Here is a 16,418-nt window from a genome sequence, read left to right as displayed (position 1 = left end):
ATAAATAAAAGAAAATCTACTCTGCAAAACATGATGAATCCCCAAAGTGGGGATGGAGCAATTAAATATTCTTGGGGGTGGGGGACAGATGATAGAGCTGCACAGGCAGCTCCTGAACCACTGTTAGAACTTGACTTTAAAGAAAGAGCTATCGGCCAAAGATTATCAAACATGAAGGCAAGACTGACCCAGAGAGAAAAGGCAATGGAAAAGGGATGAGCCAGGAGGGGAACATGAGAATGAGCATATCCATGTCCAAAACAAAGGCCTATCAAGAACATTTGTGTGACAAGCTATTCCTCCTCAGAAATGCAAAGGGGCAAAATCTATATGGGAGAAAAGGGCAAAGGCAAAGTTGATGGAAATTCAAAAATACTAGAGAAAGAAATAAATAGGGCCGGAGAAATAGCATGGAGGTAAGGCCTTACATGCAGAAGGACAGTGGTTCGAATCCCGGCATCCCCTATGGTCATGTGCCTGCCAGGGGTGATTTCTGAGCATAGAGCCAGGAGTAACCCCTGAGCACTGCTAGGTGTGACCCCCCCCCCAAAAAAAAGGGAGGGAGGGAGGGAGGGAGGGAGGGAGGGAGGGAGGGAGGGAGGGAGGGAGGGAAGGAAGGAAGGAAGGAAGGAAGGAAGGAAGGAAGGAAGGAAGGAAGGAAGGAAGGAAGGAAGGAAGGAAGGAAGGAAGGAAGGAAGGAAGGAAGGAAGGAAGGAAGGAAGGAAGAAAGAAAGAAAGAAAGAAAGAAAGAAAGAAAGAAAGAAAGAAAGAAAGAAAGAAAGAAAGAAAGAAAGAAAGAAAGAAAGAAAGAAAGAAAGAAAGAAAGAAAGAAAGAAATGAATAGCAACTGAAAGGCTGTTGAAGACAAGTTGAAAAATAACAAGAACAAAAAACAATAAATAAAACCATAGAAAAGGATTAAAGGATCATTTAATATCTAAAAATGATATCAAAAATAATACCAGAAATTATTTTTTCCCAACATTACCCAACATAAAGACAAGATAAAAAAAATTTTTTTTTACCAGGTATTCTTTCTCAGTTAGACATAATAATAGTTGTCCTTCATAAACAATAGGATACATCGAATCAAGAAGTGAGAGACACTGGGGCCCGGAGAGATAGCACAGCGGCGTTTGCCTTGCAAGCAGCCGATCCAGGACCAAAGGTGGTTGGTTCGAATCCCGGTGTCCCATATGGTCCCCCGTGCCTGCCAGGAGCTATTTCTGAGCAGACAGCCAGGAGTAACCCCTGAACACTGCCGGGTGTGGCCCAAAAACCAAAAAAAAAAAGAAAAAAGAAAAAAAAGAAGTGAGAGACAGGAAAAAAAAAGAAACTGGAAAAATAAACCTCAGAAAGGGAGACAGAATCCTTGGGATAACCATGGAAAAAGAGCCACTATTCAAGATGGGCTAAGTCAAAAGGCCTCAAAAGAGCGAGAAGAGAGTATGGCAAGACCAAGTTCACAGACAAGGGAATGCTCAAGAAGAGAGAAAATTTACATAGGGCAGAGAGGGTCTGAGTATCCCAAAGAAAAATGAAACCAGTTTTGTTAATTATGCAAAAAAAGAAAAGCAGCCAACTATAAAGAGGACAATAAGTTAGCACCACAAGAAAGCTCTTTAGATAAGACAGATGTCTAATTAGCCTCTGATCCACAGAATAACATTTAAAATTAACAATAGCAGGTAGTTCATCTAACTTTTTATTCTTATCTCCAAATAAGAAGCCAAGGAAATTATCTACATAATTGCTTATAAGAGTCAGGCTTGGGGTAAAATAAAATACTTTAAATCACTTTGTCAATTCATAAATGATTATATGAAATAATTTTAGTTTTACTATTCATGAAGACAGTAAAAGTAGCCTGTCTATATTCTTAATTTTCCCACCCCCACATCACATGGTCATGTGCCACCATCGTAACAAGGGCTACATAAGCATATTACCACCTGATCAGAAAAAGAATCCAGTCTTAATTTTTTTTTGGAGGGGGAGGGTTTGGGCCACACCCGGTAATGTTCAGTGCTCAGGGGTTACTCCTGGCTATGCGCTCAGAAGTTGCTCCTGGCTTGGGGGACCATATGGGACGCTGGGGGATCGAACCGCAGTTCATCCTAGGCTAGTGCTGGCAAGGAAGACACCTTACCTCTAGCGCCACCGCACCAGCCCCCCGTCTTAATTTTTTAAGGAAGAAATGAATGGCATTTTTTTGAAGACCTTTGTATTTTGAGCATGGTGGTGGAAAGATTCAACAATGGGATTTAACAGGCTGAGAGTTCAAGGGGACCAACATGTTGACTTGAACATATGCTCTAGGGGCCAGAGCGGTGGCGTTTGCCTTGCATGTGACTGACATAGGGCAGACCTCGGTTTGATCCCCCAGTGCCCCATATGGTCCCCCAAGCCAGGGGCAATTTCTGAGCGCATAGCCAGGAATAATTCCTGAGCGGCACTGGGTGTGCCCCCCCCCCAAAAAAAAGAAGGAAAATATGCTCTAACAGACTACAGACTACAATCTGGGGAAGCCAAAATCAAGACCTTTGCGGACTCAGACAAAAATGCAACACACACTCCTGGGTTGGGGGATCATATTGGAAGCAGGAGGATCGAACCGTGGAACCATGGTCTGTCCTAGGCTAGCTGATGCCTTACTGCTTGTGCCACCACTTTGGACCCTATAGGAAGTTAATTTTTAGAGTTCAAGTAGAAGAGGGAAGTGGATTAACAAAATGTATATGTAGTGTGGAGATGCTGATTTTAACATATATGTTAAGAAAGTATAGTAAAATGTGAATGGTTTGATAAATGCGAATGAGATAAAAAGGGAATTAAGGACTATTTGTTACTATATAGGGACTTATATGTTTGTATGCAATCTTTTGGTGTACATTTATGGAAGGAGAAATTGTGTTTGTTCCTGAGGTATAAAGTTTATTGGGTAAAAAAATATAATTTAGTTAAGCAAAAATAATATTCTTTATAAATATTATATTTGTTTACCAAATTGTTTGCTACCATAGGATCTATGTATTTCCATAGAAATGTTAGAAATAAAAACACATATGTACTTCTAAAACATTTTGTATGAACCAATATTAATTCAATAAAAATTAAATTTAAAATTTAAAAAAAATGCAACACACAAACGCCATCAAAGTCATAATTTATGTATTGAATGTCATGTCACTTGGGCTGCCTGAAATGAAGCCAATGACACAGAAAGTTTGAAAGCACTATTTTAGATTTTACTCTAAGAAAAAGTCAGATCTATTTAACCACAGACTAGCCCAGCCTGCCTTACCTACCTACCACCTTCCCTCACCACTCCCCAAACACAGTCTGACTAATTCAGTGAGTGTCAGGGAAGCAGCTCTGCAGGCTGGAAGGAATGAACGGCAGGAGACCTGGGACAGGGTCCACAGAACACTGCAGGGCATAACCCAAAAACCAAAGCAGACAAAAGGGAAGGGAGAATATACTGTGGAACATTAAAGAGGTTATGAAAGGAAACTTCCAATAGGCCAAGTATAGACAATACAAGTTTAAAATGGTTCCTTTTGTTTTGCTTGGTTCTGTACTTAGGAGTAACACCTGGCAATACGCAGGGGACCAAACGCAGGGCCAGAGTCCAAGCTAAGTGCCTTAGTCCAGACTTATGATTGTTCCTCATCATACCTATTTTTCTGGTTCAAACATTTACTTTACTTTACACAGCTAGAAACATATCACCTCTTCGGAACAAGAGATTTTCACACGTGATTTAAATAAACAATGTAAGTCATTAATAACATCGTTCAAAACACAGTATTGTAGTTATCAACATTCGAAAATCCCTGAGCACTTATAAAGGTTCGCCGTATTGACTAGCACCGTAACTCTGCCGGCAAACAGAAGTCAAAGTCTCTGAGACTTTTGGAAGCAGAAGGTAGATCTTAAAAAATAAAACTATAAAGAGTTTTACTAACTTGACAAAACCCAAGAAGATGGGAAGAGTACATGCAGCGTCTTCCTGAAGGTTAAAAACAGGAAGTGATATTTTCCATGTCCATGCATGTATGGGAAAATTTCATGACTTCATTTTTCCTGACAGCTGCATAATATTCCACTGTATACACGTACCACAGCTTCTTTAGCCACTTATCTGTTGACGGCCATCTTGGCTGTTTCCAGATTCTGGCTATTTAAATAGTGCTGCAATGAATATAGGTGTGCAGAAGGCATTTTTGTGTTCCTAGGGTATATCCCAAGGAGTGATACGCATAGCTGGATCATATGGGAGCTCAATGTCCAGTTTTTTGAGGAATCTCCATATGGATTTCCGTAAAGACTGAATAAGCGGCATTCCCACCAGCAGTAAATGAGAGTTCCTTTCTCCCCACATCCCAATAGCACTGATTGTTCTTGTTCTGTGTGATGTGTGCTGAGTGAAATAAGTCAGAGGGAGACAGATAGATACAGAATAGCCTCACTCACCTATGGGATTTAAGAAAAATAAAAGACATTATTGTATATACCAAGAAACAATAGAGATGAGGGCTGGAAGGATCAGCCCACAGTATGAAGCTTACCACTAAGCGTGGCGAGTTCAGGAGCCAGAGAGATAGTACAGCAGTAAAGCATTTGCCTTGCATGCAGAAGGACGGTGGTTCAAATTCCGGCATCCCATATGGTCCCCCAAGCCTGCCAGGGGCGATTTCTGAGTGTAGAGCCAGGAGTAGCCCCTGAGTGCTGCCAGGTGTGACCCAAAAACCAAAAAAGAAAAAAAAAAAAAGAGTGGCGAGTTCAGTCAGTGAAATAAAACTACACTAACAACTATCATGAAAATGTTGAGGTGAGTGAGAGAAATAGAATGCCTGTCTTGAATACAGGCAGGGGGTTGGAGGGAAGGGAGATGGGAGACAACTGGTGGTGGGAAGGTTGCACTGGTGAAGGGAGTATTCTTTTTCATAATGGAAACCTAACTACAAACATGTTAATAATATATATTAAAAAATAAGAAGTGAACATGAATGAGTCTTGCTTTGGACAGAAATTCAAACACTAGTTTAAAAAGCATAAAAAGCATAAAAAAGTTACTATATTTTGGGGTCGCAGAGATGGCATGGAGGTAAGGCATTTCCCTTGCATGCAGAAGGACGGTGGTTCGAATCCCAGCACCACATATGGTCCCCTGAGCCTGCTGGGGTGATTTCTGAGCATAGAGGAAGGAGTGTCCCCTAAGCGCTGCCAGGTGTAACCCAAAAACAAAAACAAAGTTACTATATATATATTTTTGGGGGGTTTTTTGGAGGCCACACCCGGTGGTTACTATATTTTAACCCTTATAATACTAAAAAGTAATATTGGTATCTTGATTTTAGAGAAAACTAAGGTAAGAGGGAACAAAGAAACTTGCTTAAATCTGCCGTGGACTTTACCAGGCAGCTGAACTTAAAGCTCAGAGTTCTTCTGTGGGACAGAAGGACCAAAGCACCGACTCCTTCACAGTATGACTCAAGCCATCTCCTCCATAGTTTGTGCGAGTCAGGACTCACAGAACGTGATCATCAGTCCAAACCTGAGACTCATCAAGCCTCACTTGGACTGAGGCTTACACATCAGTCCTCACTCTGGGAGGTGGACAGAAAAAAAAAAAAAAAACCCTCAGGCAACTCAGACCTTAGAAGGATGAACTGATATAGTTGTAGGCCATCAGCCTCATTAAATTCCAGTCAACGGACTGCTGCTCTGACATCGATTTACTCAAAAGAGTCTTCCCTTAACACTGAGAAGGTTTAAACAACAACGACATGTGTACTGGACAGGGCTTTCTGCATTGCCCTTTAATTGCGAGTTGAAATTAGATGCCGCTCCGCACCATCCTGACTTCAATGTAGGATATACAGATTCCAGGACCTTCAATACAGAAACGTGAGATCAACAACAGAGACTGTGAAAAATATAACTGTGTGGGCACTACAGACAATGACCAGGATTGGACAAACTAGCTTGCCTGGAGCCTAGAAATGGTCTTATGTCAGAAAACTTCAGGGGTACGGTCTCCTTGTACTTAGGCCAGAGTTTTTCCTTTCCATGACCCCCATACTTTGGTGGGCCCATGCAAAGGATAATTGCCACACTAACATTGTTTTTACAGCACTCCTTTGACTCTAAACCTTTAAGAAACCACTAATAAAAATATCTGGAACTGCAAAAAAAAAAATGGTTTACATTAGTGTTAACATACATGCTTTTAGTTACACTAGCATTCTGGGGGATAAAGGAGGGAGATAAGGGATATATGCTTGGGAACAGGAATGAAGGGAGGACAACACTGGTGGTGGAAAGGCCCTCATTTATTGTCACTGTATACTTTAAATATCACTGTGTAAGATTTGTAATTCACTTTGGCCACAATAAAAATAAAAAATAAATTAATTAATTTAAATTTTTTTTTAAAAAATTCCAGTCAACAGGAGCAAGAGGAAACAGGCTATGTGTGAAATCAAGAGATCTGCTGAATTTTAACACCAGGAGCCTAGGGAATGCCTGATACTTTTCCTTCAAGTCTAGGAGCCTTCCTAGGATTCCTTCCAGGAATCTGAGATATTGTTTTTGTGCTTAATAGAATTAAGCTTCTATCATCTATAACTGGAAGTTTTCAGATTCTCTGATCAAATGCACTACTATCTTAACACTGCAAATAAAATACTAGCAAGAACCTACCTCAAATATTGTAAAAGCCATTTATTACCCAAGTAAAAAAAATTTTAAAAAGAAAAATGCTTCAAAATGATTCCTTAACAGGGCTCCTTTTTTGTTTTGTTTTGTTTTGTTTGTTTTGGTTTTTTTTGTGTGTGTGTGTGCTGGTAGTGGTAGTTTTGAGCCACACCTGGTGACACTCAGGGGTTACTTCCTGGCTAGAAATCACTCCTGACTAGGGGACTATATGGGACCACCGGGGATCGAACTGCAGTCTGTGTTGGATCAGCCGAGAGCAAGGCAAATGCCCTATTGCTCTGGCCCCATCACAGGGTAATTTCTAAAGAAAAATGTATACTTCATACAATGAGAACAAGCATGGAAAGCTATAGAAAGTGACCATACTGAAGAAAAACCTTACATACATTTTTTTTTGGGGGGTCACACCCAGCAGTGCTCAGGGGTCACTCCTGGCTCCATGCTCAGAAATGGCTCCTGGCAGGCTCGGGGGACCATGTGGGATGTGGGGATTTGAACCACAGTCTTTCTGCATCTAAGGCAAATGCCTTACCGCTGTGCTATCTCTCCGGCTCCATACTTTTACCTTTTCATCACTATAAAAAAGAATGAATGAAAAAAAAAGTATCTATATATATGGAACTTAATGAGAAATAAAGATAGCACACCATAAAAATAATAATAGAGTATACTGTTCAAACAGCAGACTCTGAAACAAATTACATGTAAAATATTACCCACTAGGTACATATGTTTCTCTGTTCACTATTCTTCACCTCATGTACACACCAATAAGACTAATCATCTCATATTCATCTCAATTCAAGCAAAAATTAGGAAAACAATTAGGCACAATTTGTTCGCAATAACTAATATACTTATTTTTGATACACTAAATTTCTAGTACAAAAAGTATTGAATAAATAACTAGTATCACTTAAAATGTACCTACCAGCCTGGACTTATTAAGTATCAAAACCTTACTTGAGTTTTCACGAAAACTAAATTTAAAACATTTACGTAGTTCTAAAATGCATGCCAGGTTTGATGAAACTGGTCTTTCTAAATGTTAATTTGACAATTAAGATAGCAAATGCTTAGAACAAATTCTCAGGTTGGTTCTACTGACCCCATATTTATTTAAACTTCTAAATAAAAAAGGCAATTGGAGAAATGTACAAATGTGCTTCTCACGATGTGACTACAACAGAATGTTTACTAGCACTAAACTGAAAAAGCATTAAATGCTGAGCCATAAGGAGCAACTGCATAAGGCTTGTCTCCTTTTACCCTTGATCTCCCATATCTGTTTCTTTAAGTCCCAGAATTCTCCAGAATCTGGCCATCACTGCCCCAGCATCAGCCTTCAGTGGCCAGGCCCCTGGAGACTTCTGCAGAGATTTCACCCTTCCTACTTACCCCTGTATAAGAGTCTAGTTTTACTTGGGCCACACCAAGTCTTCAAAAAAGCCCAAATCATACCCGTCTTCTGTTTAAAAAATTCCCATTGCCTCCTCTCTCCCTCTTTCACTCTAAAAACAAAACCAAAAATACCAGAGCTTATCGAGACTAATATGACTTTTGCCCTTATGACCCACTTCTCTCATTTCATCTTCCATAACACTCTGGACCCCAGCTACATACACATTTTTCAGTTACTCTCAGAACATGTAAGCACTTTCATTGCACTTCTAACTTTTGGCCTTTCTTAAGTCACTGTTCCATCTGGGTATGCTTTTCCCCCTAGAGACCTCCTAGCTCGCTCCTCCCTCTTTCTGCCAGACTGGTCACCTCATAAGGGAGATCATACAGAAAACCCTTCTTAAGACAGGAATGAGCCTCAACCCCACCCCTTCTTTCCAGTCTACTTTTCTCCCTCACAGTCAATTCACTTTATAACTTCTGTGTTTTTCACTTGCTTCCTGCCTTCCACAAGTGGAATCTAAGAACCTGGAATCTAAGAACACATATATATGTGTGTGTGTGTGTGTGTGTGTGTGTGTGTGTGTGTGTGTGTGTGTGTGTGTGTGTGTGTGTGTGTGTGTGTGTAGCTCTTCATTCATGAATCCCTATAGCAAGGCAAGGTTGTGTGTCTCTCAATTAACATTTGCTGAATCAATTCCAGAATGCTGTGTAGTAATATTTTTAAGCTATTAAAAGTTTTAATGTGATGAAATAAGATGGAAAAAGCATATTATCCAAGAAAATGTAGCCCCAGGATCAAAGAAGAAATCTCAAGGGAAAATAGAAGCTATTTTTAACAAATACATCAACAACTGTCAAGGAGAGGTAGATGAGAGAGGGAACGTGAGCCTTGCAAAGTGTGAAGTTCTGGGTCTGAGCCCTGCAGCATAAAACAATCTGTCAGGTTCTGCTCCAACAATCCTCAAAGGAAAACGTGAAGCTTACGAATCTCAGACTACAGAATAAATTCAAGTCAAATGCGACCACCAAGTAATAAGAAATCAGTCTCAGAAAATCAACTGGTGCAAGCCAATTTTTCTTCACATTTTCATCATTCTTTCTCACACACTACACATTTCAGCATGCACCATCAAAATACTAGATTTTTTTAAGCATGATGATCGGGTTTTCACATGTCTGTGTGATATGTGCCTCCTTTCAACCTTGTTACCATGTCGGCACATGACCCTTCTGACATTAAAAAAAAAAATACTAGATTTTTTGTGTGTGTGTGGATTTCTCTTTATAGTCTGTAGTATCTTCCCCTGCAAGAAACTTCTAAATTCTCCAAAACACAATTTAAACATGAGCTTTCCTTTGATGTCCTAGGGGTAGAGCGATAGTACAACAGGGATGGCATTTGCCTTGCATGCGGCTCACCCAGGTTCGATCCCTGGCATCCCATATGGTCCTCCTCCAAGTCTGCCAGGAGCTACTTCTGAGTACAGAACCAGGAGTGCCACCAAGTGTGGGCCACCCAAAAATTATTTGATGTCCAGAGACAATGCTTCCTGGGAATATTTACCTTCCTAGTCCTATCTCTCTCTGAAATATTACTAAGAGCTGAGCACAGCCAGAAAGAAGTCCTATGTCTGAACTCAACCCCTACCCAGCAAGACCCAAACAAGGGGGAGGGGAGGCTCGAGTTCTCTTTATCACCCACATTATTGCTACTTTTTCAAAGCAAATCAGAAAAGTGAACTTTCAAACAAGCTGAAGAGTAACGTGCTTAGCTGGCCAAGCAAAACGTGTAATCAGTGGAAAAGACCTGATGGCCAGTGGCCGTGCATTCTCCTGGCTCATTTAGCATTCACTCCTTCCCCTGACTATGAGCAGGACCTCCATCTTGCCAATGCACACAGCCAAATCAGTGGGCTTCCCAGGAGGATCCTCTGCACATAATTCCCAGGAGCATGCTAGCTCTGCAGACAGTGCCTGAAGGAAATGACTTGTGAAGACCTGTGAGAGCTCAGACCCTCCCCAGTCAGGTCTCTAGACCCAGTGGGCTCCAACCTTTCCAATCTTCCCATGCCTGTGCATAGGAACATGGACCCCCTGCATTCTGAATTAAAGTGGCAGACCAGTGTTTTCCAACTTGTCAACCCTGAGTACCAGCAGTGGCTGAAGCCCTCACTCTGCTGTAGACAACAAACTGCCCAGCATTTGGGCTGTAGGACTGACTACTCAAGGCCTGCCAAGCCATGTCCAGACTCCTGATTTGCAGAAACTGGAAGTGATGTGTTCTTAGAGGCAGCTTCAACTTAGAATAATTGGCTCTCAAGAATTACAAGGATAGTCTCACAATTAAATCTCAAAATTCTTTGTTCACTTAAAGGACTCAGTAGCATGCACGCAAAATGAAAACACTGAGGAAGTACTGGCTATCTAGTTTCCTATACTTTTTTATTTTTTTTGGTTTTGGGCCACACCCGGTGATGCTCAGAAGTTACTCCTGGCCATGTGCTCAGAAATCACTCCTGGTTCAGGGGACCATATAGGGTGCCAGGGATTGAACCCAGATCCATCCTAGGGCAGCCACGTGCAAGGCAAACACCCTACTGCTGTACTATCTATCTATCGCTCCAGCCCCTAGTTTCCTATACTTCTAAGTCACCTGCTAATATACCCAATTGCACCTATGCCTAGGATAGCATAAATTCAAATCTTGCAAACCTCAGATGCTCTGCTTGCAAAAGCCAATGGTTCGAAGCCCAGCAAAGAGAGACAGTTGATACCTAGTTAGAAGTTCAGTAAACTTCAGTAGGTTCCGCAAACAACCTACTTACAAGTTACAAGAGAGCAAGATTATAGGACCATGTGATTACACTGTCTCAATCAACAGTCTCTCACACAGAGCGCCTACTAGCTTTGCGGGTGGCCAAGCACCTCAAGAGCTTTTTGCTCAGTGGCTTTGATCAGACACTCTGAGATGAGCTGAGGCCCAGAACACAAACCGTTCCTTCCTGTCTGGCCTCTTTTCTATAGTCGATAGGGCAATACCAGGAGAATTTGCAAAGTAGTTCGAAAGCTCAAACTTGATGACCTACTGTAGGCTCCATTCAAGAATAACAAAGTATTCAATCAAAGGCTTTAAAGAGATGTGGGATTACTAATGATAAGCTGAGCCACTCCAAATCTCTCAGGAGGGAGCCTGTGGCCGTGGTGGTTGGAAATGCCATTCATGCATTCAATATAGCAACAATTTCTCTCCTGCCGTGCCTTATTAGGGTCCTGAACTTATTAAACAGGTGCAAGAAAAGGAAAGAGATCACAGGATGTAAATTCAAATCTTTAGCACTATATTCCATACTGGTAAGAAGTAAAGATTGAGAACATTTCAACAGTCAACAGAGGTAATCTGGTACCTTAGCAATGAACATCTAGAGGAGACAGTTCACAGACTGAGGGGAGGGTGTCCTGGTGGCCCTGGATAGATCTCCAGCAGCACCCTTGAGCAGCTCCAGGTGTGGCCCCCAAAATCAAACCAAAACCAAAACCAAATAAAAAAAAAAACCCTTTATCTCTCTTAAAGATTAAAATAAAAGATCTCCCTAGGAATAGATTTTAACATATTCCATTCTAAGAGCTAAAGCTTATAGCATTGATAGAAGGAAGCATATTTCCTAAGGAACAGAATTATAATCGGGCAACTAAATATTCTGGGGCACACCACACCCAAACAGGCTCATACCAATTAGGTGAAAACCAAGCCAGTAACACCGGTTTATTTGTCTGGATTAACTTTTTCTATTTCACTTCCAAGCTCACAGCTAATATTTAAGAATTCTGCAGGAGGATTTTTCTAGAAATAGTCACCACTCATTTGTATATTTTTGTAGTCCAATCTCACCTACCCAATCACTAATGACCATTAATAACTGCTTTTAGGAGGCAAAGCAGCTGAAAATAAAGTGAATATTATATATATATATATATATATATATATATAATAAAAACTATTAGCTTACTATTAGCTTAGTTTCTTTAAAAGAAAAAGGGATAAACAAAAGTTCAGTTTTAGACTACTAAATTCAGTAGTCTTAAAATATAACAAGATCTATCTTACCTTAAACTTGTGTATGCATGACATGCTTATTCTGATATCCAACAATTCCATTCTAATGTCCATTAAGTGCAACACATATATTAGACACCTTTTCACTTTTCTCAGGAGAGTACATATTACCAGAATATACATATGTCCAAAAAGGAGCAAAATTAACACAGAAAATGTCATTTGGGTGATTATGATGGACTGGGTAACAATGTCAGTTGCTAGCAACTAATTTTTTACATGTGCTTTCATTAATGTTTTCACAACCTAACATCACCTTACTAATACTGTATATCCTTGTTAGATGCTATTAATTTTACCATGAACAGTTAAAACTTTCCACTAAATCTGGGGCCAGTGCAATAACACAGTGAATAAATAGGGTATATGCCTTGCACGAGGCTGACCCGGGTTCAATTCCTAGCATCCCATTTGGTCAACCAAGGGCCCCAAGGAATGACCTCTAAGTGCAGGGTAGGGTGTGGTCCCCCCAAAAAATATCAAAACACAAAACACAAAACTTTCCACTGAGCCAGAAATATTCCTTTACTTGATCTTCATGTCCAAATATTTGTAGTCTGTAACTGAGCAAACACACTTCACCACCCTCTCTCCAGGAGGAGTAAGTTACTAGCACCTCGCTCGAATCCCATCATGAAAGAAACCAAGGACAGAATGCTTCTCTGACCCAACTTTTCTCAACTCAGATTCCTCATCCAAAGCACCGAATTGATGACTTGACTATTTCTCAAATTGCCCAATAATAATCCAAAACTAGAACCACTCTAAGTTCATAGAAGAAAAGTCTCTAGTAAAAGTGTCTCAAGACACTCCATAGGTGATACCAGGATCAGGAAAACTTCTGCTGCCTAAAATCCAAAATATCCTCAGAATTCCTAAAATCTAGGAACTTTAATGAAAAAAAAAAAAAAAAAGAAATAGAAATTCACCTTTCAACTAGGCCCAATTGGCTCATTTACCAAAAAGAACACGGGTTCTTGCTGAATAAACATATTTAAGAAACATAAGCCATTGACTCTTAAAATTACCGACCCTTTAACACATTCCAGTATAAACAGTAATCAAGACAGTAAGAAAGAATTACTAATTTGACGAGCCTTTTCCTACTCCTCCTCATTAGCAGTGTGGATCCTAGCTGCCAGATGTAAATTTGCATCTTCAAAAGTTCCTTCTTGCTTTCACTGAGGAAAAAGTCCTGTTAGGTGAACAGATTAGCTCCTTTTTGTTGTTATTTATGTTTGGAGCGAGTTTTGTTTTGGGGAATTTGTTTTCATTTGGGAGCCACACCCAGAATCTGTGCCCAGGGATCACTCCTGGCAGTCTCAGGGGACTATAGTATGAGCCCGGTATTTAAGCATAGTCAGCCAGGAGCAGCAAGGTAAGCAAGCACTCTCTCTCTCTCCGCCTCTGTCCTATCACTCTGGCTCGGTATTTTCACTCACAAACCAGCAAAAAGCACTTCCAAAGGTCATACCATGAACCATCACAACAGACATTCTACTATTTGCTATTCCACTCGGCCAAGTCCCTGCATGAAATGAAGCCTGACATTTCCATAAGCACGAGTCAAAGAAACCAGAAATGGAGAGGAAGGACTCTTCCTATTCTTGTTCCTCTGGGAAACATATATTTTAAAATATATAAAACATGAAGCAGTGATATGGAGGTGTTGTCCTCTGCCCGTCCTACGAGATAGCAGTACTAATTCTTGCTGCGGGCTGGGAAGGGGTGAGGTATTGGATGAATCGTTCTGGGGTCAACTGGGCAGACTTTAAATAAAACCTCACTTTTAAGGGGGGGTGGCATCAGTCTCCTGAAATCCCTTTCTCTCCCCGATTCTCTAGAAAAACATGCCGTTCAGCTGTTTATTACTTTTCCCCTATGCCACAGGGACTTTTCCTGATTTGAATCAAAGGGGGGGGGGGGTGTCTTCAAAGCACTTTGCTTGGGCAACACGGTGCAGAGAACCGTGGGGTTGGTTCCAGCGCCCTAAAGCTATTCTCTGATCTAGTGGAAGCCTTGTGCAGTGGGGTGGGAGCATTTTCGGCCCATTAACATGGGGGTGGGGGGGGCTGCAGGTGGGCCTGTGAGTCACTGAGTTATCCAAGTGGGTCTGTGCGAAAGGGCTAGCCTTCCCCCGCTGCACCCCGTTCCAAAACATTCCCAGGAACACATCCCAGCCTCCTCATTGCACCCTGGGCCCCTAAAGGCACCTTTCCTGGCCTGTCAAAAGTGCTCCGGGGAGGCAAGGCCGGGCCGGATCCCGTGACTTGGGGTCAGGACGCAGGTCTCTGCCGCTCTGCCCAGGGGAAAGCTGGGCTCCGGGTCCAGGGGTGTCGGGGGCGCATCATGGGGACCGGGCCAGCAGGGCGAAAGGCGCGGGGCGGGAACGGGGCGCAAGGAGGGCTGCGGGGCCGTACCTCCGAACATGTGCGGCGACAGGTGCGCCGGGAGCGAGCCGATCACCAGGCGCGGGCCCCCCGCGGCCGGCCGGTCCCTGCCCAGGCCTAGGCCGAGGCCGCCGCCGCCGCCGCCGTCCTCCGGGCTGCTGCGCACCGAGTCCTGGGAGCCGCTGCCCGGGATGCTCAAGGCCGACTGCGCGGCGCGCGCGCCCGGCGCCCCGGAGCTCCCGGCGCCCCCGGCCCCGCCGAGCGAGCGGCTGCGCGGGGCGGCCGAGGCCGAGCCCGAGGCCGAGGCGGCGGCGGCGGCTGCGCCCGAAGCGCCGGCCACCGGAGCCGGGAGCCTCCCGGAGGCCGCGGCCCCGGCCCGCGCCGCCCCGCCGCCGCTGCTGCCCGGCGCCCCGTTGGCCGGCAGGTCCGAGCCCGAGTAGGCGCGCGCGCGGCTGTTGGCGGCGGCCGGGCCGCTCTGCTTGGCGCCCATGGCCGGCCCGGGCCGCGGGCAGCGCGCACGTCCAGGGCCGCGGCCCCGCGCCCCGGGGGCGCTCGGCTCTGCTGCTGCGCTCCGCTCTGCTCTGCTCTGCTCCGGATCGGGCGGCGCTGCCGGGGAGGCCGAGGACCCGGGGAGGCCGAGGCTCAGTTACGCGCGGCTCAGGGTCCAGCTGCCGGTGCCGCCGTGCGCCCCGCGCCTGGACGCCGCGTCCTCCTCGCGGCCGGCCGCCGCTGCCATGGTGCGGCTCCCTCCCCGCGGCCCGACAAGGCCAAGTGCTTGCACGGTCAGCCCGGTGCCCGCCCGGCGCGCGGCCTCCACCTCAACCGTCGCCGCGCTCGGAGCGCACGGGCGGGGGGGACACGGGCATGGACACCCCGAGCCCCGATTGGCTCCCGGCGTTCCGGATCCGCCTCCCCGAGCGCCCCAAGGTGCGGCCACCCGGGAGGTGTTGCCACCCGCGGCGGGGCACTGAGTGACAGCCCCTGGCCACGCCCGCGCCTGCCCAGGCGGGCGCACTAAGGTCCACCGGCCACCCTGCGCGCGTGGCCTGCAAGAACCACCCCCGGCGGTCACCAAGGCGGCCCTGGGTGCGGGGCTGTGACTTTCGGGGCCACCCAGCCCTCCACCCCCCTTATGGCTCGCTCAAGATTCTTCCCAACGGATCCGAAACTCAGCTTGCAAGAAAAAAAGAGACTGGCCACGGGAAGGCACCAAACCAACTGGCACTGCCTCGTGAAACACTCGGACCGTGCAAAAAATGCAGGCTTGGAACAACCGAGCCCGACTCTGCTAAGCTCTGGGAGAAATATCCCATGACAGCAGGGAAAGAAAGCTTACACCCACGAATAGCTAGCTAGCTACAACAACCTGCTTGGGGAAAACGACTAGGAGAGGCATCACCTTTCCCAGCTTTAAATTGTATTATAAGACTCTAGTTGTGGAAACAGCATGTTTTGGAATAAAGACAAGACCTCAGATCAATGGAATAGACTTTAGTGTTCAGAAAATGTCCCCCAGACATACTATTAATCTTTGATCCAGGGGCAAGAAAGGCAAAATGGAGCAAGGAAAATCTCTTCAACAAGTGGGGTTGGAACAACTGGTCAGCTGCTTGCAAGAAAGCGAACTCAGACCTCCATGTTACGCCATACACAAAGGTCAAAGCCAAATGAATTAAGGACCTGGATATCAGACCTAAAACTATAAAGTAGATTGAACAACATGTTCAAGTTGGGAATCAAAAGCACATTCAGGGCCCGGAGAGATAGCACAGTGGTGTTTGCCTTGC

General features: G+C 44.3%; 1 protein-coding gene and 1 non-coding gene across 2 annotated transcripts in view; one reads left to right on the top strand and one right to left on the bottom strand.

The window, feature by feature from the left end:
• Positions 1–15,121, bottom strand: part of ZNRF2 (zinc and ring finger 2) — an 82,500-nt gene extending 67,379 nt beyond the window's left edge. The window contains exon 1 of the mRNA XM_049785311.1: positions 14,662–15,121. Within this exon, the coding sequence (XP_049641268.1) occupies positions 14,662–15,121 (460 nt within the window). The remainder of the gene's footprint in view (positions 1–14,661) is intronic.
• LOC126026455 (small nucleolar RNA U13) lies at positions 9,262–9,363 on the top strand. Its single transcript, XR_007501720.1, has one exon. It is a non-coding gene; the product is annotated as a small nucleolar RNA U13 (small nucleolar RNA).
• Positions 15,122–16,418: the final 1,297 nt, after the last annotated feature.

This window comes from Suncus etruscus, chromosome 13 (genome assembly GCF_024139225.1).
Source record: "Suncus etruscus isolate mSunEtr1 chromosome 13, mSunEtr1.pri.cur, whole genome shotgun sequence".
Classification (NCBI taxonomy): Eukaryota; Metazoa; Chordata; class Mammalia; order Eulipotyphla; family Soricidae; genus Suncus; species Suncus etruscus.
Note: the sequence above shows the minus strand (reverse complement) of the source record. Positions and strands in the feature narration are given on the sequence as shown.